At 39.9% G+C, this 23,902-nt stretch overlaps 1 protein-coding gene across 3 annotated transcripts in view; it reads left to right on the top strand.

Annotated features, from left to right (window-relative positions):
• The first annotated feature begins 2,379 nt into the window (after positions 1 to 2,379).
• The window catches only part of cnnm2.L (cyclin and CBS domain divalent metal cation transport mediator 2 L homeolog), a 97,802-nt gene continuing 76,279 nt past the window's right edge, over positions 2,380 to 23,902 (top strand). For all 3 annotated transcript variants that reach the window (XM_018241686.2, XM_018241685.2, XM_041568678.1), the window contains exon 1: positions 2,380 to 4,173. In XM_018241686.2, the coding sequence (XP_018097175.1) occupies positions 2,718 to 4,173 (1,456 nt within the window). In that variant the 5' untranslated portion in view covers positions 2,380 to 2,717. The remainder of the gene's footprint in view (positions 4,174 to 23,902) is intronic.

Below are 23,902 nucleotides of genomic sequence, written 5' to 3'. Positions count from 1 at the left end.
GCTAAAACAGCAATTCGCCAGGTTTTAGATTGCGAATGGTCACAGTACATGATAAATTTCGCTATTCAAATTTCCAATTTTTTGCAAATTCTAATCAAATGTGGACTATTCCCTAGTCGAAGTACACAAAAATAACTTGAAATTAGAATTTTTTTCATTCGAAAATTCACCACGACCTTTGATAAATCTGCTCCTAAATTCCCTGATTTTAAGTTTTCCTGATTTTTAAATTTTTTATTTGTGGTCCCACCAACACTGCATTTCAATGGGTGCATTTCCCTGATTTTAAGTCATGTTTTACTGGATTTTAAATCAAAATTTTGTCCTGATGTTCCCAAAAACTGCCTTTTTTTTCCTCTATGAATGTTATTATTTGTGAAATAAAGAGGTTTAAAATACTAACCAATGGTTTATTGTGCCATGGTTCTGCCTGTAAATGGTCAATTCCAATTATTCTGCCCCTTATACAGTCCTGTACCAATCACTTATTGCTTTAGTTTGTGTATGTGACTGACAGAGAGTCCTTGCACATGCTCCCCATAGTGTAACATTAAGGGGCATATTTAACAAGGGTCGAATCTAGAGTTTATGGGAGTTTCGAAAAACAACCATACACTCGAAAAAAAAAGGCCAATCTAAATTTATTAAAAAACTGGAATCAAATTAGATTGGAGTTTTTCCACCAAAAAAAATGTGATTTTCAAAAGTCCACCAAACGACTCCGAATAGAGGAGGTCCCCATAGGCTAAAACACCAATTCGGCAGGTTTTAGATGGCGAATAGTCTAATTTGAATTTTTAAAGGAACAGTACATGATCAATTTTCAAAATTTGAAATTCTATTTTTTTTTAAACTTGAATCGAATTTGGACTCTTCCCTAGTCGAATTACACTAAAATAAACTCGAAATTCGAATTTAAATCTGATAAATCTGCCCCCTAACACTGCAATAATTAACCCTTGTTATTAACACAGTTAAATCATTTCCCTGATTTAGCATTTTCCCGGATTTTACATCATTTTTTCCTGGTCCCCTGAAAATAGTAAAACGGGGGTTCTACTGTATGAGGATTATGTAGGGGTTGTCTACTGTAGGTAAACACTTCACTGTTACAGACAGTAATGGAGAACCAGCCTAAATAGCACAGAGACCCATTTTTTGGAACCCATTCCATTGGTTAATAATTTCTGCCTTATATATTTTCTATAAAGTATATTGTACACTTTCTCCTATTCCTCCAGGCATTTAATCGCTGCTTGGGGAAATGAAGTGCTGCTCTTACAAAGAATCACGGTCTTGTTACTGGGAGGAAACCCTGAAACAGCTTGATTTGCTGGTGGAAAGCTATAAAACACTGCAGTGCAAGCAAAGGTCATATCACTTGTAGATTAGGTAGAGCCTGGGAAGCACTGCTTACTGGCCACAGATACTGGATTCACACTCTAAGGGGCAGATATATCAAGGATCAAACTTTGAAATTCGGATAAAAGAAGACCAACCGAAATTTATTAAAAAATAATAATATATAAAATAATAAATACATTTTTCTGGGTGAATAGGCCGTTTTCGTTCGAATTCGAAACGTACGCCTCAAAGTAACATTGCATTAGATCAAATTAGATTCAAAGTTTTTTCTAAAAAATAGAAATAAAAAAAAACCTTTAATTTCTCAAAGTCCATCAATTGACTCTAAGTGGGTTCTAGGAGGTCCCCCATAGGCTAAAACAGCAATTCTGAAGGTTTTAGGTGGAGAATATTCAAAGTTGAATTTTTAAAGGGACAGTACATAATTCAAATTTTTTCAAATTTTTTCAAATTTTTTCAAATTCGAATCGAATCGATATTCCCTAGTGGAAGTACACAAAAAATAGCTTGAAATTCAAATTTATACTTTGACCCTTAATAAATCTGCCCCTAAGACTTGAAACAAACAACCCTCCTTTAAATGAACTTTTAGTTTTTATCTATTTTTTTGTGGTCATTGATTCATGATCTTTTCTGCTCAGCAGCTCTCCAGTTAGGAATCTCAGCTGCTATTTGGTTGCTAGGGTCCAAAATACCCTAACAACCAGGCAGAGGTTTGAGAACTAATGCTGCACTATTGCATCAGAACCAGAGAAAAGAAAGGCATAAAGAAACACTGCTTTCGGAGCAATTACTATTTTCTCCCATATTTTTAAGGAATGTACATGTTCTTCATTAGCTACTTTTGGGTACACTTCCCCTTTATGCGTTAGGCTGATGTGTTTAAGTTGAGAGATCTTCAAACTGCGGCTCATTGGCTGCTTTCGAGCTAGAAGTGACACGTGACAGCTAGAAAAGCGCACGCTGAACATCCCAGCGCAGCAGCAGCTCTGTGTACACATGCCATAAACCCGCATGTCTTCACACAAGACCAAGCCCTTTCCGTGCTAACTACGCCCCTTTCGCTTCGAAAATCCGCCCACCGTGGCTGAAAACACACGGATTGGTCCCGCCTCTTTCAGCTGTCAGTTTACTCCGCCCACTTGACAGAGCTCTCGCCTTATCATTTGTTCTTGGGCAAGTCGCTCACTAGGTGCCCGCCCCCTCCGGGAAGAGTTGGTTCAATTCTGGAAGCGGCTGCTAGCTCCTGTCAGAACACGGGCGGGTGTCGGGCAGCGCGGGCTAAGCCTGTGAAAGAGTTGGGATGGAGCCAGGCCGTGATTGGATGTGACCCCCCCTCACCCGGACTAAAGATGGCGGGTGGTCCTAAAGCATTGCCCCTATGTAACATGGCGGCGCACAGCCTCGGCTGGGTCCTGGCTCTGGTGCTTGTGGTGCTCTGCGGTTGCACGGGCAGCTCGTCCGCGGCCGGAGAGGACAGTGAGGAGACCGTCATTATAGGGCTGCGGCTGGAGGATACTGACGAAGTCTCGGCCATGCACGGCGGAGCTCTGCGGGTTAGTGAGCGGACTCGGGTCCGGTTGCGGGTTTACGGTCAGAACATCAACAACGAGACGTGGTCCCGCATCGCCTTCACAGAGCACGAGCGGAGCCGAAGCCAGAGCGGGGCCCCGGGGGAAGAGGAAGGTTTCCACCCCTGCGGTATCCGCACCTCGGACATCATCATCCTGCCTTTTATTGTGCTGAGCCGCCGCAGCTCGGGCATCGTGGAGATCGATATCAAACCCCTGAGGAAGACTGAGAAGAGCAAGTCGTACTACCTGTGCACCTCCATCTCCACTCCACCCAGTGGTGGCCACCCGCAGCCCTGGGCCGAGACCACCTGGATCTATCACGATGGGGAGGACACCAAGGTGATTGTGGTGGAAGAGAAGAAGTTCTTGTTGCCTTTTTGGCTTCAGGTCATCTTCATAGCCATGTTGCTGGGCCTGTCCGGCATGTTCAGTGGCCTCAACCTGGGACTCATGGCCCTGGATCCCATGGAGCTGCGCATTGTCCAGAACTGTGGCACCGAGAGAGAAAAGAACTACGCCAAACGCATCGAACCCGTTCGTAGACAGGGCAACTACCTGCTCTGCTCCCTTCTGCTTGGCAATGTCCTGGTCAACACCACATTGACTATCCTGTTGGACGACATTGCTGGATCTGGACTGGTGGCCGTGGTGGTGTCTACTATAGGGATCGTCATCTTCGGAGAGATTGCGCCACAGGCCATCTGTTCCAGGCATGGGCTCGCCGTCGGGGCCAACACTATCTTCTTGACCAAATTCTTCATGATGATGACCTTTCCCGCTTCCTACCCGGTCAGCAAGCTGCTAGACTGTGTGCTGGGTCAGGAAATAGGCACTGTCTACAACAGGGAGAAACTGTTGGAGATGCTGAGGGTCACGGACCCCTACAATGACCTGGTCAAAGAGGAACTCAATATCATCCAGGGTGCCCTGGAACTGAGGACCAAAACTGTGGAGGATGTGATGACCCCTCTCCGAGACTGCTTCATGATGGCTGGGGATGCAGTACTGGACTTTAACACGATGTCCGAGATCATGGAAAGCGGCTACACCCGGATACCTGTCTACGAAGGAGAGAGGTCCAACATCGTGGACTTACTTTTTGTCAAGGACCTGGCATTTGTGGACCCTGATGACTGTACACCTCTAAAGACTATCACCAGGTTCTACAACCACCCCCTGCACTTTGTTTTCAACGACACCAAGCTGGATGCCATGCTTGAGGAATTCAAAAAAGGTGGGACGTTTTGTTTTTTATTAATTACTGTTCTAAAAGGAGGCGCATAATGTAGGGAACCTTCTCACAAAGGCAATAACTGGATCACATCAGTAGATTAAAACCTTCTAGAAAAGTCGCCTGGTTTTATTGGTTCATTTTGGGCTTAGTATGAGAGCAGATCTATTTAGCTCATATGAGGTACAGTAACATGTAGTCTGGGTTTGCCCATTTTGGGACTATTCAGCTTTTCATTACAATTTTTAGATTCTGTTGAAAGTTGTAGTCTTATAGCTGGAGGTCAGCGGTTGGAGAACCCTATCAAAGATGCTTTACCACCAATTAGTACTTGGGTCAGGACTTAAAATAGGGTCCCACTACTGTAAGTAGCCTGGGTCACTATGATCCCCCACAACTACAGCAACAGTTCCTCCTGCAACAGTAAATGCTAATTAAAACATGATGCATAAATGTTCTAAACTAATTTGTGAAGTTGGTTCTCCAACCTAATTGCCTAGCGAGGCAATTTCGAGCGACAGTAGAGAAAAGATCGCCGCGTGTGTTTTTACGCTGGCGATTTTTCGCGATTCCCCATAGACGCCAGCGCAAAAGTTTCCCCAGCGATTGCGGCTTAAAAGTCGCGGCGAAAAGTCGCCGCGAGTCAAATCGCGGCGCTATCGCCTAGTGTGGCCTTAGCCTAAGTTGAGTAATTTAACAAAAGCTCTGTGGGGTTTCGCTGTCCCAAAACATGCTAGCTAGGATATGCCCATGCACAGTCCACACACCTTCATTTGCTCATCAGGGATCAAGTTGCTGATGAAGAATTTGGGGATTGTAGCTCAGCAGGTTGAAAATCCCTGTTAACGTGGCAAGGTAAACTAAAGTTGCCTGCTCTAAAAAATGTGTTGGGAAGCACTTTTTCAAGATGTCCTTTCTCAGTTCTAGCTATGTATTAAAATGTGCATAACAAAGGTTTGTAGGAGCCTTTCCAAGACTCTTGCATTGCACTTGCTTGGAAACGTATTATGAACAGAATGCAACTGTGCACAGCAAGGTGTACAAAAACACCTCTTGCGATTTGGTGGTGGTCATGTCCAGTTAAGGATAGTAATGCAAGTTCCCATGCTTCTCCAACCCTACCTGCATCATCCCAGTTTACATCAAGGTGCAAAGTACCCAGGGGGGGGGGGGGTTGTCCCTGGTTCAGCTGCACCCCCAAACAAGGGAAATTTGTGCTCACCGCTAATTTTGAAACCAATAAGCCTGTGACTACAAACTTAATACATGCACTCATTAAGTATTAAGGACATTGAGACATTTTGTGCCTTCAGTCTACTGGTAGACTAGAAGACAAGATACACTATCATTACTTATCCTGCCCAACAATCCTTTAATTAGTATCATGTTAAATGCAGGCAAATGGCTTTATCCTTGTAAGCAGCTTTGATGTGTGTTTTAAGCCTACATATTCCCAGAATAATGACCTTATTTGCAGAGCAGGTATCCTATGCTCCTTTGTTCATTACGTTTTAGAATTTTTTTTTATAATGACATTCAATGTCAAGACTAGAGGCCCTTAAAATCCAGCGCTACTGTTATTACCACCTCCATTCAGGGCTTCCATCAAAAATCCCACCTTTGGTTCCGCCTCCTGGTCTAAACATAACATTTGGAAGTACTGATGTATGCAACATGTATCATCCTGGTACAGTTGTACATTGCTTTCTTTTACAGTGGTATTCACTTTACTTCATTGTCATACATCGAAATCTTACCTATGGGACTCTCAGATCACTGGTATTGGTTTTTGTTTGCAAACACTACATCCTATCAATCGTGCAGCATTTCATTCCTTTTCTAATAAACTGTTTAGATTTCTTTGAATGTAGAAAATGGGTGATGGGAAGAATAAATAGGAAAACGTGAAATTTCTGTGTAGGACAGCTGTCCCCAACCTTTTTTACCCATGAGCCACACTCAAATGTAAAAAGAGTTGGGGAGCAACACAAGCATGAAAAAGTCCATTGAGGTGCCAAATAAGGGCTGTGATTGGCTATTTGGTAGCCCCTATGTGGACTGGCAGCCTACAAAAGGCTCTACTTGGCAGTATACTTATTTTTTATGTTTGTTATAAAATGGTAATTTCACCAGTGATGCCCCAAGCGTAATTTCGTTATATAGTGCCCGTGGAATTGTATGTCCCCACTGACTTTATTTATATCATGAAATAAACTTTCTCAGCAACTTCATAATGTACATTCATCATAAACGTACAGTCAGTTTACAGTTACTGGGGTTTGAAGTAATTCTAATAGCCGTAGAAAGCATTATCTGTCTCTGCACTACAGATTCTGACTTCTGAAAAAAAGTAACAGAAGCCGGTAGCAATGACATTCGTGTATAACTGAAACTTTTTGTTTTTACAAGACTGGCACCCAAGCCTAAACCACACTGATGATGTAGCCCCATCCCAACAGCGTTTCACCCTGTCATAGATAAGGACTGAGTGGTCTGCTTTTTTTATTTAATGCTCTTGATTATTTTACCTTCAAATATTTTGTCCTAAATTAAAATTTGTGGATTACAAAGGTTTATAAGGCTGTGACCTTTATAAAAGCACTGGCATGTTTTTATATTGTTTCTGAAACGCCTTGGTGACTTCTCATAATCTTATAAATGACAGTGGGGGTGCATTATCCTCTATATTTAGCATTATTTTTTCCATTACACCACCTTAGAACGGTGGTTCCCAAACTGTGGGGTTTGCAGGGACAGAAAATGGTACGTCTGAAACCAGCTAGTGGGGTTGATCTACAGGGTTATCCTAAAACCCATTATCCAGAAAGCTCCAAATTACGAAAATGCCATCTCTCATAGACTCCATTTTATCCAAATAATCCAAATTTTTAAAACTGATTTAGTTTTTCTGTGTAATAATAAAACCGTTCCTTGTACTTGATCCCAACTAAGATATAATTAATCCTTATTGGAAGCAAAACCAGCCTATTGGGTTTATTTAATGTTTACAGGATTTTCTACGTTTTACGGAAAGATCCGTTATCTAGAAAACCACATGTCCCGTGTATTCTGGATAACCGGTCCCATACCTGTACTAAAGAGCATGTATCAAACGTGAATATATAGATTTAGGTTTTTGCACAGTTACCACTTGCTTGTGTGATGGTCTCTCACAATAGGCAACCTTTCTCTCACAATAGGCAACCTTTCTCTCCGGTTTCAGACTCGAGGGCATATCATTCAGTTTGAAGTGTAGCTAGCTGGCACCCGTGGTAGGATTTTCCAAAGAAACACACAAACAAAGCTTGCATGGTTTGGCTGGGTTATGTAATTAAGAGGCTTATTTCCCTGCTTCATTGTAGCTCAGTAGAGTTCAGCGGCCGCACATATTTGTCATTGTTTGGCACTACTCTACTTATTAATGTGTCCGTGGTGTAAAACTAGGTTGACGGAGTCAGGGGAGATGGTGCATTACCAGGGTCACTTTCTTATTTACCTAGCGATGTTGTTTCATTGAACATTGTGCCAGTGAATTGTATTATTCTCTCTCATTTTGCCACACTTTGCGACTTCAAAGGTAGCTGCTCATATAAAACCACTTTCATCCATTGTATTGCTACAACGAGAATCACTGTGTTGTTTTCTATTCATCTGCATTCTGCTAACAAAATCAGTCCCAGAGATTTCTAGGAAAGGTTTGAACTGCAGAACAGAATTCGGGCTATACGGGTATAGGGTCTGTTATCCAGAAACCCGCTATCCAGAAAGCTCAGAATTACGGAAAGGCTGTTTCCCATAGACTCCATTTTATGCAAATAATCCACATTTTTAAAAATAATTTCCTTTTTCTCTATAACAATAAAACAGTACCTTGTACTTGAGCCAAACTAAGATATAATCAATCCTAATTTGAAGCAAAACCAGACTATTGGGTTTATTTAATGTTTACATGATTTTCTAGTAGTCTTAAAGTATGAAGATCCAAAATATGTAAAGATCCGTTATCCGGAAAACCTCAGGTACTGACCATTTTGGATAACCGGTCCCATACATTATAAGATCTGCTTATTTGGCGAGTTTGCCATACTAGCAAATATTTTATCGATTCGCTCACCTCGAGGTGGGTAATATTGGGCTGATCATTTTGTCCTTGGGCCAACGATCGGATCATAATTGCTGTTCTGCCAGAGGTCTGATCAAGGACTGTATCAACAAGCAGATATGGACTTCAATGCAACGAGAAATCAGACCTGTCTGATTTACATCTGCTCAATTTTTGGCCATATAGTGGTTCGGTCGGCCCATCAGAATGCCCACCATGGTCAGATAAACTGCTGAATTGGTCTCGGTCTAAAATCTGCCCCAGCATGGCCACCAAATGAGCAGATCTCTCTCCGATATGCCCACCTTGAATGGGAACGGGCGGTCGGATCACGGGACCGCATCAACGAACAGATGCGGCCGCGATCCGACTGGATTTTTAGTCCCATTCAATCGAGATCTGGCCGACTTTCGGTCAGATCTCGATCGGGGAAGCCCGTCGGGGGGCCCCATACATGGGCCAATAAGCTGCCGACTCGGTCTGTCGGCAGCTTTTACCGGCCCGTGTATGGCCACCTTAAAACAGAGGTATATCCTGACCTGGGCAAAGTTGTCAAAAAGGTGTCATGACTGTTGGTAACCTTATCTTTTGTGGCTACATAAGTGCACATTCTCTTTTTTCACCTGGGATCTAAAGCTTATAAATAGTATATGACTAGAAAAGTTGCTGTGTATTATATACTAAACTTAAAGGGGTTGTTCACCTTTGAGTTAACTTTTGGGATGATGTAGAGAGTGATATTCTGAGATAATTTGCAGTTGGTTTTAATTTTTTCTTATTTGTGTTTTTTAGTTACTTAGATTTTTATTCAGCACTTTGCAATTTCAACAATCTGGTTGCTAGGGTCCAAATTACCATAGCAACCATGCACTGATTTGAATAAGAGAGAACTGGAATTTGAATTAGAAGGTCTGAATTGAAAGATGAGTTGTAAAAAGTAGCAATAACAATAAATTTGTAGCCTTACAGGACATTTGTTTTTAGATGGGGTCGGTGATCCTCATTTGAAAGCTGGAAATATTTAGAAGACAGTCTGCTTTTTTCCTTTAAAAACCGTGGCGCGAACCGTGCCAAAACCGCTCGCTACTTCCGCATGTGTGTCCGTAGCCTAAACGTACAAAGTAAGGTTATAGAAGCTGATGCTACAGGACTTATTAAAGGATATGTCAACCATTAAAAAAATATATTCATGTAAAATTGCTCAGTGTAATTTTTTCCCCTCGCTTCCAAGATATTAGCAGTTTCTAATCTACAAATAAAATGAATTTGTAAACAACAGCGCCACCTGCTGGCCAAATTGTGACCAACTGTCTACGGCCTGAAAAAAAAATTGAATACCGGAATTTTACAGGATGATTCTGTGGTCCACCTAGAAACAGGTTTCTTTTCTTAGACATCTTTTTCTTTCCTGACTGTAGACAGTTGGCCAAAACAGCCAGTAGGTGGGGTTTTAATTTACAAATTCATTATATTAGTTTAAAAATTGCTACTATCTTGGGAACCAAAGCAAAATTTAATTGCAAAAGTGCTTAGAACACTGAGCAATTATGCGTTTACTTGTTTTGAGGGTTTACATATCCATTAACTATTTCTGATGCTGAATGCGCAGACTTCTATATTGCTCATATATGCATCCAGGGTTGGACTGGGTGGCTTGGGGCCGGCAGGGCCCACTAGAGCCCGGGGCCCAGTCTCTACCCTTTTATCATCTGAATTACTAGTCAGTCTATTTATTGTATGTTATACATATATACAGCATATTGCGAGTTTGTCCTTATGTTCAGGTAACACAACATATCCTGTGAATCAACAGAAAGATTATAGGGCGCTATTGTTAGGTGACTGTTGGGGCCCTGGGCTGGTACAGAAATCGCAGAACATGGGTTTTAGCATTTCTAGCCTTCATTTCTCTGTTAAGAATGTATCACCGGTTGACTTTAATACCATGTTTTGTCTTCCAATTACAATAAAATGTTTAAATTATAAGAGTTGAGATGCCCAGAAATTTGAATTTTGTATCATCTGATTTTGTCAGCATAGAAAATAGAATAAATTGATAAACTTCATAATAAAGGTTAAGATTTAACAACCTTTTGTTCTTCAGGTGCTACAATTCCTAGCATTCCTCGAGCGCATCAGTTAAAATATTGATGTTAGGGGTTATTAGGGGTCATTTTCCAACACAAGTGCAATTTCAGACATAAATCAGTTGAGTGGCCTCACTCAAAGTTGTGCCAACCATAGTTATATTAGATGCGTCTAAGAGAATGCACTTGCGATGTGATGCAAATCCGGTGCAAGTTGCGTCTAGCATTTTCAGAGTGAGCATTCAAAATGGTGTTTGCATGCCATTCACAGGGTGCAAGTCTGGTGCAACCCACTCTAGGAACATTGAAGCTACTGCCAGATCTAGGGATCATTATCTCCAGGGTTCCCCAGTGTCAGAACTTGCAGTTGTGCACCATTCATCAGACACGTGATAGACAACCATATGGAAGTGCAACATCATATGATCTCCGTTGTGTCCATTTAAGAGCACCCCCCACTTGCAGGTGTGTTCATAAATTACCCCTATTGTTTTAAAAATGTAAAACATTTAAACATATTGAAAACATGTATTGAAAAGTTGCATATCACTGCAGCTTCTTTCATTAAGTAAAGTTTTAATTATGGATTTACATCGCCTTTAATCGTAGATGGACCTGTGCAAATGCCATATAATAAGTGAGTTTCACTCCTTGTTTTTCCTTTTTTTTTTTTTTTTTTTTTTTTTTTTGTGGTACATGAAATGCATCGTGATGTAAAACTATTAATTTGTAATTGGTTTTCTGTCTTCACCACAATTGTCAGGAGGGTTGCGACTCCTGATTCTCCGTTAGCCAGAGTTGTACGTTACTGCAATATGCTGATCTGCTATAAAAAAACATAATTGTCCGACTGCCTGAAAATCAATGGTCATTACACTGGTTCTTTACTAGACTAAAATGCCCCATCTATATGCCGTCCTCCTTTATAGAGTGCTTTGGAAATCGAGGTTTACTGCGCTTGGTCAGTCCTAATTACTGCACCAGTAATGGGTATGAAATAATGATATGAAATGGACCAATACAAAGGAGGCTGGGGACCATTCAGTTGAAGTATGCAATGGAATAATACAAGTATGTATATGGAGAGGGTGCATACAATATGGGGCAGATTTATTAAGGTTTGAGTTGTTTTTTCCACAAAAATTCAAGTTTTCGAGTTGTATTTTTTGGTCAAAACTCAAATTTATGGGTCAAAAAGAACTTGAATAAAAAAAAAAAAATGTCAGTATATACCCGACCCTGATAATAGCTCGAATCTGAAAATACACCTGAAAATACATGCCCTAAACCTGTCGAGGAGTCATGGCAGAGTTCCCTTGAACCATTTGAGGCTGTTAACAGCCTGTTTGATGTTCGAGTTTTTTTTTTTGGAGGGATTTCCCGGTACACTCGAATGATTTTAGCGATTCGAGTTTTTTTTTTCCGCTGGAAACTAGGTTAATTCAAGTTTTCAGGTTGTGGGACTCTAACTCGCTGAATCAGTTTTTTACCAATCGAGTTTTTTCTTAGAAAAAGGTAAAAGAAACTCCAACACTCGACCTTTGATAAATAACCCCCTAAATTCGAGTTATGCAGTTAAATGATAGAAATAGATTGAATGGTGGAAACAGAACTTTTTATAGGCTATAGTCAACCACCTTCAATACATGCAATACATACATCACTGCTGTCACTCCCTCTATGGCAATGGCTGATGTCCAATCTTGCCAACTACAAAGGCCAACAGGGGCATTTGCCCATGGCCCACCATCAGCCATTTCATCTAGAATAGCATTGAAGCAGGAGTCCACAAACAGCTTGTGAATAGATGCCTTTTTGGCTTTGGTTCAATGTTCTTTAAAGGAGAACTAAAACTTAACTAAAGAAGAATTATGTTTTGGGCTTTTGTACCAGTTCAAGGCAACCACAGTTCTTTAGCAGGGAAGATCTGTGTCTCCAAAGATGCCCCAGTAGCTCCCCATCTTTTTTTCTGCTGATTCACTGCACATGCTCTGTGCTGCTGTCACGTACTGAGCTTAGGGACCCACTCACAATATACAGTACACATAGAATAGAAATGTCACAATATAATGCTGATTAATACAGATAATTACTACATGGCAGGACAGAAACCAGTGCAATTAGCATCAGAATTTAATAATCAGCCCTGTAGCATCCGCTTATATTACAGGCCTAATTTTCTGCTTGATAATTTGCAATGACCCCTAAACTTAGCTTCTCAACAGCTGTTCAGAGCCCACTAGGCATGTGAGTGTCTCAGACACTTTCCAAGATGGTGACCCCCTGTGACAATTTTGAAGTCCTGGATCATTGCTGTTATTGAGAAGCTAAAAGTTTAAGATGATGCAATAAGTTCATTATATAAAATATGGCATTTTAGCTATATTCATTTTTAGGGTTTAGTTCTCCTTTAACCAACTGTTGGTTCTGGTGTTTTTTCTAAACCCCTTGGATGATTAAGGTTTGCAAATGTGCTGGAATTTTGTCTATTTTCATACTGTTAGCTCCTACAATGTCATTTTTTTTGCTTCTCACATTAGACTTCAAGCTGTAAAGTGGCCCTTATCTACTACTTTTAAAAGACTAAATTGTCCCTGTATAATTTCCCCACAAAGCTATGGGCTCCTTGTTATCATCTAGTATTCAATAAATCTTTGGCTTCTAGCAGCCTTTAATCCGATTGTGATCCGAGTCAATCAGAGCAAATTCTGATCCTCTTGACTCAGATTAGAATTGACAGCCTAAGACAGTGGGGTAAATGTTTCAGCAGCCACAACTTTGCTTCAAATGTCCGAGACTAAGAGCATATGGGATCTAACGCTAGAGGATCTCAATTAACTCTTGAGGGACTGAGATCATTTATTTCTTTGCTTCTCTTCTAGTTCATTGCTTTTCTAAATAATCCCCCTTTTCTTCCTTCCATTCATGCAAACATATCTGTTATACACCAGTCTTAGGAATTACATTTTATCTAATACGAGACCTGTTTCAACATTTATGCTTTCAAAGAGCCCCGTCTTGAAGCCAAAATGCACATACAGTCTGACTTCCATTTCCATTTCATCTCCAGCCCAGAGATACATATCTTCCCTCTTCTAAGGTTGCTGTGACTTGTTGCCCCCATCCCAGGCTCAGTAGACTGTTGCTTCACTTTTTGTGGCACAGTAATATAATCAAACCGAGATATTATGTTTTCCAGTGGACCGGAAAAAAAGAAACACCGGAAAGCATAAATTGGGGTTAGGGAAAATCGGGGTTTGACTGTAATGCTTTTATAAAACATAATATTGTTTCACATAAGGCAAATGTATATTCTGGCTTCTGAAGGTGGCTAATATGGTACGGATTTTTTGACAGTTTTGGTCTTAATGCCCTAACGATCTATAGACATCTTGGAAAGTAAGTGGATCTGGCTGCTTGGAAACAATATTTGATCTGCTGAGGCCTCTTTGTGGATACAATTCAGAAGTAAGAGGGCTGTAGCACTTTCCTACTTTAGTTCAGATGGCCCAGATTATTAGATAATTTTTGAGTAATAACATGAATGTTGTCCCATCACTGCTGCCTTAATTGTCAGCCTTTTGCCATCTTCCCCTTCTTCCATCTTTCTTGGATTCCCGTCAATTATGTATCGCCTTTAAGGTACTTACTATAAAATGTCCCATTCTTTTTGGTTTGATACATGCCACATGTCCAACAGTTGCATATTAACCTCAGTAGTCATACTCTGTACCAGGCCACTAAAAAGCAATGCTACATATTCATCGTCCTGAAATAACTGCCTTCTGACCCATCTTCAGCAAAAAAGAACCCAACGTGTGCTGTCTGGACTTGAACCAGTATCATTCACTTCTGGGTAAAGTTTAAGCTGGCTGCTGAATCACTTGCTTTAGCAGGTTTTTAGCTCATGGAAAGGTACATCATGTTCAGGGTATTGGCAGATGCAGTGGTAAAATTCTGTAAATGCAAGAAAGAAATGGACTGTGGCCAGATTGTCGTGCATCTTGTGGTGTCCATCATAATGTCTCAGTTGCTATAAGCCAAAGCAAGAAACTCTTATGGAAATATTCTCTTACTAATTGAGTGTTGCTTGCTTGTGAACATCTTTGCTAATGGTTGTATTTGCACATTACAGTTTCTGAATATATAAACAATATGGATTGTGCATTACATCCTTTTAAAGCATCTTTTAGCCCTGATAATGTGCTTTTTTACCATATGGCAACCGTAAGTTATACATACTAAATATGACAGCACTGAAAAATACACTTTCATTTTTTCCCAGTTCTGCAGTTTTATTGCCAACCGCATAAAGCAGCTTATTACAGTATCACACCACAGTCCTGCTTGGGCTCCGAATGTTTATTCGCCAGTCTTTTGCTTTTGCTCAACAATTGAAGGGAAGCAAGCTTCTGTTTTGTTATGGGAAGCCTATCTGAGCACAGTACCAGTTGCGGGTTGCTTGCAATCTTTTAGATTACCAGGAAAACCCAGTAAAAGCAAAATTATGAGATTCCAGACCTCAAACCACCTTTTCTGTTTTGTCTTTCTCCAATCTTGAGAGGCCATCTGCATTCTGAGAGCAAACTCACCAGTACAGAATGTGTTTGTTATGCAAAAATACAGTTTCTGCAGTTAGTGTTTCTGCCGTGCCCTTAGTCTCTATATAGTTTGTGAGATAGTACCTCTAGTGAGAGAGTGAAAAGTCTGTTACTTTGTTCTACATCTTCTTTTCTCTTTGTTCAACACGCAACCTTTGCTTTATCATATTAAGGCAGAACTTAGTAGAACACAACTTTGTGCTTTTTTTGCTGAGACAATGTTAGAAACCGAGAACATCTTCTGCCACTTGAGCAGGCATTTCAAAAAGTGTGCCCGAGGCAAGTTGAGAATCTTGCCTCAGGCACACTTTTTGAGATCCCTGTTTAGGGAGCAATAGACCCAGAGCTTACTTAAAGCTTACATTACTGGCCTTACTATTTGATTATTTAGAAGGGCTGGAAAAGTAATTGAGTTTCAGAGTTTCCGTATGTGTTTCTGTTCCTGGAGGATTTCAACTTAATAAGCATCTTCCACTGGTAGTTTGCTTTTGTCATAGTCATCAGCAGGACGTTAGCAGTGGGAAGGGGTTGTAGTGACTAGCAGAGTTTCTAAAAGAGAATTTTGTTAACTACAAAGGCAAGAGACTGGAGACTGACTTCACTTATAAAGCTGAAAGATAAAGGCAAGGAATGCTCCAAATCCACGTTTTCTGGATTCGGCAAATCAATCCTGAACCAAATCCAAGTGCAAATTTTTTATTTCCAGGGGGAAAAAGCACCAATTTCCATAGTATAGTTTGGATTTGTTTTGGATTCGATCAAACCTGAATCCTGCTGACAAAAGCTTTGAATCGGTGTTTATTTCTAATATTCTTATTTATCTAGGGCCATCATTTCCTGCAAATACAAGACATACAGTACCAGTTAATTATACAGTTATACCAATATGCATAGTTAACGTTAAATATTGTTAGGAGACACTAAGGACCCCACTTGTGAGAGCTTACTTTCTAAACGGCAGATATTAAAACTACATATCTGTATTTTTAACAAACGGTCTCCTGTTTTTTTTGTGTAAAACCATTTACTGGTTGTTTGTAAAGTGCTTTTTGTTGCTAAAATTTAATCAGGGTTCAAGTAAATTGAAGGTCAGCCTCACAGAACTTAAGTTACCCAGTGTGACAAGTACAGCTGTCACTTGCTCTGTTATCTCCTGTGGCCATCTAGTTGCCGTTTATTGCAGAAACCCTTCAGGATAACTCTCGTGACATCTCTGATAGGCTTGTCACACTTGTTTTTTGTAAGCAATGGGCCCATAACCCCTTTTTTTGGCATTGACAAACTATTACTGTGCCTAGTAAAGCAAAATACAGCTATATCAATGAATTGTTTGTCTGGCACCATAATGTGCCAATTTTTTGGTAGATCGTTCATTAATTGCAATGGGAAAGTATCCAATTTGATTGTAGCCCTATCTTGTACTAGTGACTGATCCTCTGTCCAGCTCATTGAGCTCAAAGTAGGTAAATTAAAGCTTATATTCAGCATCTTCTCTTGCTTGGAATTATGTGATTGAACTTGGGTTGTTTATACTTGGCACAGTGTAACATTTCCTGATATGGTAAAGTCATATTGGGTGGCTTTAGGGCACTCTTTAGGTGGCTTGCACTGGAACAGGGATTGGGTAATTATGATTTGAAAGACAGATAAGGCCCTGGAAGGCCACTTTATAGGCACATTATTCTTGGTTGATCTTAGCTAGACCTTCAGGCTCTTCAAAGCTGGAAAGAGGTGGCAGCAATGAAAAATGATGAAGTGAAAGTATGTGTAAAGTCTTAAATGCTTGTTAGTCACTAGATTTTCAGACACTAGGCAGAACTGTTAGTTTTTTGGGGTTCAAGGCCTTATATGCAGTAACTAATAAAGCTGGTTGATTCTGCATGTTACAGATGTGCTTTGGGGTACAGTTTAGCAAATCACACTTCTCTTACCTTATCTTGCCTTTGCCACTCACCTTTGTACTATAAGTGGAACCCCCTCAAAAAGTCTCCAGCTACAGGAAGGCGCCTTTTGGAAATATTCCCATCGATTGCGCTTTTAAATCTTGACGAGATAATGTAGCCTTCATGTAAAGCATGTACAGCGTGCTTTCTGTGCTTCGTTTGGTCAGATCAAATCATTTCTGAATAAACGGAAACTGTGAAATTTAGAGTTTTGGAAAAGGTCATTGCTCTCTAAGAATTTCTGATTATTACCAGAATCTTTCTCCTCATCAATTTTTTTTAATACTTAGTGAAAAATAAGAATAATGTCGGATTGTAAGCTAAATTTACTTATGTGAAAAATAACAGTTACGGTATAAATTCAAGTCACTTGGAGTAATAAGTACATTTTGAGACTTCCCTTGAAAATCCCTAGCAGTGGCATTATTGATGATAATTCATATTTGTATGTTCATTCAGCTGAAATAGCACAAGACTTTGAATGTTTATGTAAAATTGCACATTATAATGCTCTGTGTCCCATATTTTTAATATAAATGATCTGTTTCCATCTCTCTAGTTAGTGGCAGAAGCCCTGTTTTGGTTGTAAAGGTACTTTTCTACAGTAGAACCCCCATTTTAAGTCCCCTGATTTTAAGTTTTCCCTGATTTTACATTGTTTATTTGTGATCCTTCTGTATATTATGCATTTCCCTGATTTTACATTTTCCTGGATTTTACACCAATTTTTTCTGGTCCCCTGAAAAACGTAAAATGGGGGTTCTACTGTATTTGAGATCTTACAGTATATTTATTGCCTGACTGAAATACAGGGTATTTCTAGCAATAGATTAACCAGAAAGCTCAGAAATAGGGCATTGCAATTTCTTCTATTTAAGCAAAAGTTTTTTTTTTATGGATTATCTTTTTTTTCTATTTTAATTGGATTAAACCATGTATAGGTATGGGACTTGTTATCAAGAATGGTCAGGACCTGGTGTTTTCCAGGTAACGGATTTCCATAATTTGGATCTTCATACCTTACATTTGCCAGAAAAAACATTTAAACATTAAATAAACCCAATTGGCTAGTTTTGATTATAATAAGGATTACTTATATCTTAGTCTGGACCAAGTACAAGGTACTGTTTTATTTTTACAGAGAAAAAGGAAATAATTTTTAGAAATTTGGATAAAATAGTGTGTATGGGATATGGGCTTCCTGTAATTTGGAACTTTGGATAAAGGGTTTCCAGATAACAGATCCCATAGCTGTACATAATGATAAGTAAGATGGCATATATCTATACTGATGGCAAAACAATTGTGGGTTTCCATTTTAGCATGTAAATATTTTTACACGTTTTAAGGCACATAAATTTAATTTACAGAAAAACCCTGTATCCAGAAACACCAGGTCCCAAGCATTTCTGATAATAGATCCCATACCTGTATTTTTTAGTTGATTATTATATGCAGAACTAAACAATAAAAAAAATATGTCGAGATTTATGGAGAATCCTTGTAACTCGATTCTGAAGACTGGTTATCGGAAGCAGAATATCTTTATTCTGGGGGGGGGCATACTATGCACCACATGTAGCATACTGAAAAATGAAATCACACCCACTTTTTTAAAACCCACCCATATTAAATTGTGTTTTCAGAAGTTTTACAAGATGTTGGAATGGGAGCTAAAATCTATTCAGGTTTAACAACCAAAAACAAACAGATATTGAGATTAGATGCACTAAACAAATAAATGTCTGGTTGTTGCGCATTGGTTATTAGACCTGGAGCAAATTCTGCACCAGTAACTACATCAAGGACGCTAAATACTATAAAAGCATAAAGTAACGGAAGTGTATGACCTAGAGCTTCCATGATCCTAGTCCTATTAAATTGGCTGCAATTAGTTTGATACAATAAAAATAATCAGGACTGGAGTTTTGTGGCTCAACGGGTTGAGAATCTTTTTGCTATGCTGTATACTGGAGTGCACACACAGAGTTTTTGGACCAATATTTGGGCTTTGTCTGGTAGTATTCACTTGCAGGTGGTCTTCATGTCAGTATTATCTCCAGCACATTATTTCATGCCAAAAATGATTGAGTTAACCATTATATCTTAGACAGAGGGCACTAGCAACTCAAGCATATTATGCAATAAGAGACTTTAGGTTCCTTGTAGGTTTACAACCATATTACACTACAGACTTATCATTAGCCATGCGGTGGGATTGGACAGTTTGGCAGATATTCACCTGTGGACCTGCAGTTCTTGTTCATTCCTACTGCATGGCTGACACTGTGTTGAGAGAAGTGCTTGCACCTAAACCTGTTGCTATTGAAATCTTCCTATTGCATTAATTAACTGTGACATTAACCATACATTGCCGCACGAGATTCTTCTACCCTCCCTTCTGTTCAGATCTGCAGGGAAATCTATGGATCTCCTCCATACTTCCATGTTTTTTTCCTTGCTAAATGCACAGTGTTAGAACTTCTAAATTCACCTACCCATTGACACCTGTAATAACAGCCATTGTTACTGCCTTTTTTTAGTGCGAAAAAATATGGCAGGCAAAGTTCAAAAACTGCCCTATGTGCCATTGAACTCACTAATTCCTTAGATATTCCTAGAAACCCAACAGGATTACTCATAAACAATTTTTTCATGTCTCTGGTACAAGGTATTTTGGCCAATTAGATGGCTTAAGAGCAAAATCTTTCACCTTTATGTAGATGTAACCCGCCTTGTTGCACCAGCATGCGTAGGCACCGGATCCGCACACTCACTTAGCAAATAGACGCACAGCTGCATGTTGGTACAGCACGAAGGTTTTCCTTCCTATTATTCCATTAGCCTTTAGCAGCCCAGAAGTATTTGGTGACGATTCATATGCATAAATTCACTGTGGTAAAATGGCCGTCCGTTTTAATCTTCCGACCTGCAACTAACCCTTCAGATTAATATAAAGTAGTAAAGCGAACAAATCACACGATGCTCGGGCCATTAATTGACAGGCGCCAATCGTACAAAAATTATGTCCAACAAACAGTAGTGTCAGTCTCCCATAGTCTCCCATAGGCAATCTTCCAATAAACGCGTTATCGTTAGCCAATCTAAATCTTTCGACAGATTGACCAATCGCCATGGCACGAAAAATGTTGGGACAATCCATACACAGTCCAAAAATCGTACAAATCTTCATTTCGTACAATGTTATCTTTGCGTCTGTGGCCAGCTTTAGGGTAGAACTCGTGCAATGAAACGCATTCAGGATGTCCTGAAGAAACAGGAAGTGAAGGAGAAATCGCAGGTAAGAACTACATTTATCCAACTGTCGGATGAAGCAGCGTTTTCATCTGACAGCCTGATAAATGTAGTTATTACCTGCGATTTCTCCTTCACTTCCTGTTTCTTCAGGACATCCGACATGTTGCATGCGTTTCATCGCACGTCGAGTTCTACCCTTACACAGACAGCACACTACTTTAAATGGTTCTGGTACGTTAAAAAAATGACCTTAAACATGGTGTATTATTGGCAGATCTAATGTCTTTTTAATAAACAGGGACGGCTGAATGAGGTGGTTTTGTAATAACATCCCCAATAGAGAAGAAAAAACTGTTTGTTATAAATGATCCTGAATTTTGCACATTATCTGCAAGCAAAATGTTCCTCTGCGTTCCTCTATGACCTTACTAACGTCAATAAATCTTTCGAGGCTTTCCAATACAATTTTATTGGACTAGCATAAAAATTACAACATGCTCTACGTGCACCAGTCTCTGCTCTCACCCTGTCTTGTAAAACTGCTGAACTTTTCACTTTAGCAACCAAAGTGTCTGAAAGTTACAAAATGTGTAAGAATATATTTGTGGTATTATTGTGGGTTGTATAAAATGCTTGCCACAGGGATCACATTTCAACGCTAATATATTTATATCATCAGCTGGCGCCTACTGAAATTGACCTTATGGTGTGAATGTGGTCCTTAAACTGTAAGCTCCACTGGGCCAGGGACTGATGCAAATGATACATAATCTTTGTAAAGCATGGCATAAATGTGTTGGTGCTGTATAAATGCACACAGGGTTAAGGTGCCCATACATGGAGAGATTCGCTCGTTTGGCGATGTCGCCAAACGAGCGGATATCCCTCCGATATGCCCACCTTGAGGTGGGCAATATCGGCTGATCCGATCGTGGGCCCTAGGGCCCAACGGTCGGATCCTAACGATGCCCAAACGGGCGGTCGGATCGCGGGACCGCATCAACGAATAGATGCGGCCGCGATCCGACGGGATTTTCTGTCCCATCCGATCGAGATCTGGCCGACTTTCGGCCAGATCTCGATCGGTGAAGCCCGTCGCGGGGCTCCATACACGGGCCAATAAGCTGCCGACACGGTCTGTCGGCAGCTTTTATCGGCCCGTGTATGGCCACCTTTAGACATACTCACAGTGCATGAGAAAGGTCAATAAATTCCAGGTACAATGAAAGATGTAGCAGACACAGCATAGGTGGCACCACTTAAGGAATAGAGTTGAAAGTATAGACCTTCCAGGTTGTCTGTACCTCATGTCAGGACCATCCTGGTCAGGATCCCTACAATAGATGTGGAACAGAGGTCGAACAATAACCTGTTTCCCTTGTCAGTACTGACTCACTCTCCTAGAGAGTGCTATAACAGTGGCTGTCCTGCACACTAGCTAACCTTGATCATGGGGTCCCTGTACCCCGACTTCTCTAAAGGGGTTGTCCCTTTAGGGCCTAACACTTCTGGGGCATTGACTCCAGACTCACCCAGATAAACTGCTGCAAGCCAAAGAGGAAGGACCTACCCCTACAAAGGATATGGTCAAGAACCTACAGGCCAATGAACTGGGTATGTAAAAAGAACAAATGGTCACATGAGTTTTAACCCAGCAACAAGGGAATGAGGCACTGGTAGATGAATGAAGTCATAAGGGACAATAAACCTATGGGTCCCTACAGAATCTTACAGGAGGAGGAAAGCAACAATGACTGGAGGATACCACCAGTGATTGTATTCGTTTATCAATGTTCCTATCAACTGAAAACTGCCCCAACCCAGGGTTCTTCTCATTGAGCACCACAGTGTGATCTTCTTTCTTCTCGCAGGTGTGCACGTGCAGTAGAGTGTAAAGCTGAATTATAAAGGAGAACTAAACACCTCGTACCAAAAAAAGTTCCCCCTTAACTACCTGCCATTACTTCTCATCCCGTCTCCACATTGTACAGTAAAAAAAAAAACCTTGGAAAAAAAATTTGACGCTAAAATGCAGCACAGAGTAGCTCCCGGGCACCATCATCCACCGCTACATATTCTTTTGTGACTCAACACTGACACAAAGTCTGCGGGAGCATACGCAGTTGGGACAAGTCAGGAATCTGATTCAACTGCTTAGTTCACCTTTAACAAAAAAAGCTGGCTTTTTCACTCTACCGCACATGCATTGGCACCTGGAATTTTGAAGAAAGGAGGAGTGTAAGAAGAGGATTACTCCTCACTGCTTGCTAAGAAGAACCCTGGGCCTAGGCATTTTTCTGCTAAGAGCACCAGCCTGGGGTATCCGTTATATGATTAAAATCACTTGGAGGTTCCTAACTTAGGGCACCCACAAGTGATTGTGGCTTTTTTCTCCTTTAAGAGTTTATGGATATACAACAAGTTTACCTTAAATCGTTAAGCGGCAGTATTTTAAGACCTTTCAAGATTCTCTTTGTAAATCAGTACAAGTACAGTAAATTGTTATTCACATAGAATTTATTACATTTGTTTTATATCTAGCTTTCTTCTGTTAAGAATAGAATTATTGCGTAAAAAGTGTTAGTTGCCACTTTAAGGGGCAGATTTTTCAAGGGTCAAATTTCGAAACTGCCATAAATTCGAAATTCGACCAGTCTAAATTTATTAATATAATCAAATTTTTTAAACTCGAACCAATTTAACGACCCAAAAAAACTCAAATTTAATTTGATTCGAATTCTCAAGTCGAATTTAAAAAAGAATTTAAAAAAAGAATTTAAAAAAGAAATAAAATTTAAAAAAGGCTACAAACATCAACAAATTGTTCACTGGACCTCTTCCATTGACTTATACAGTAATTCGGCAGGTTTTAGGTGGCGAATAGTCATATTCGAGTTCTTAAAGGGCCAGAGTATGATAAATCTCGGAATTCGAATTAAAACTTGAATGAGTTTGGCTAATTCACAATTTGAATTTAAGAGTTTTGACCAAAAAGAAAATTTTCACTTCGACCCTTAATAAATCTGCCCCTTAATGAGTATCCTATTTTTTATATTTCTTTTTGCCTGTAATTACATTGGCATCAAGTATAATTCTTGCCACCCAGGCCAGATAAATACCAGTGTGGTGGTAACTAAACAAAATATTTTCCTAAAATTCTGTTATTTCTGGTCCTTGAATTTGAATAAATGGAATTGTAATATTTGTCATGCTAAGCTATAATATAATATAATTAAAACCACTGTACTCAACTTTCTTTTTTTTGCCAGTTGTTTACTCAAGCAAGTACAATTATTGTACTTCTTTATGTAGTTCCTCAACATGGGTGGATTTTGTCACACAAGCAAGAGTCAGGAAAGCATCAGCCTGTGTGCTGAGCTCAAGATTGGCCAGGTGACATACCACCTTGAATGGCCCCTTGTTCCATTGTCCTTAATCATATCCAGATTCTATGGCACTGAACCATAGATTCTCACTTCAGCTGTCTCTAGGAGGTCCAAGTCATTCTTCTGCTACAGCATATCTTTCAGAAAATAAATTAATTGGTATGTGTGGGGGTAGACTTCAATTTCTCAAGTTAAGCAGGTGTTGATTTTAGAAAAAGTTTTCTTTCTTTTTTTTTTTTTTAAATTAATCACATCTGCTGAAGTTGTGTTTTTTTGTACCACAGTCTTTTCAAAACCCTAAAACTAAGACGAGGATTGGCACCAATGTGTGATTTACTGATTTATTTGCTTCTGG

This window comes from Xenopus laevis, chromosome 7L, assembly GCF_017654675.1.
Source record: "Xenopus laevis strain J_2021 chromosome 7L, Xenopus_laevis_v10.1, whole genome shotgun sequence".
NCBI lineage: Eukaryota > Metazoa > Chordata > Amphibia > Anura > Pipidae > Xenopus > Xenopus laevis.
The sequence above is the reverse complement of the archived record's forward strand: the minus strand, read 5'-3'. Positions and strand labels throughout refer to the sequence as shown.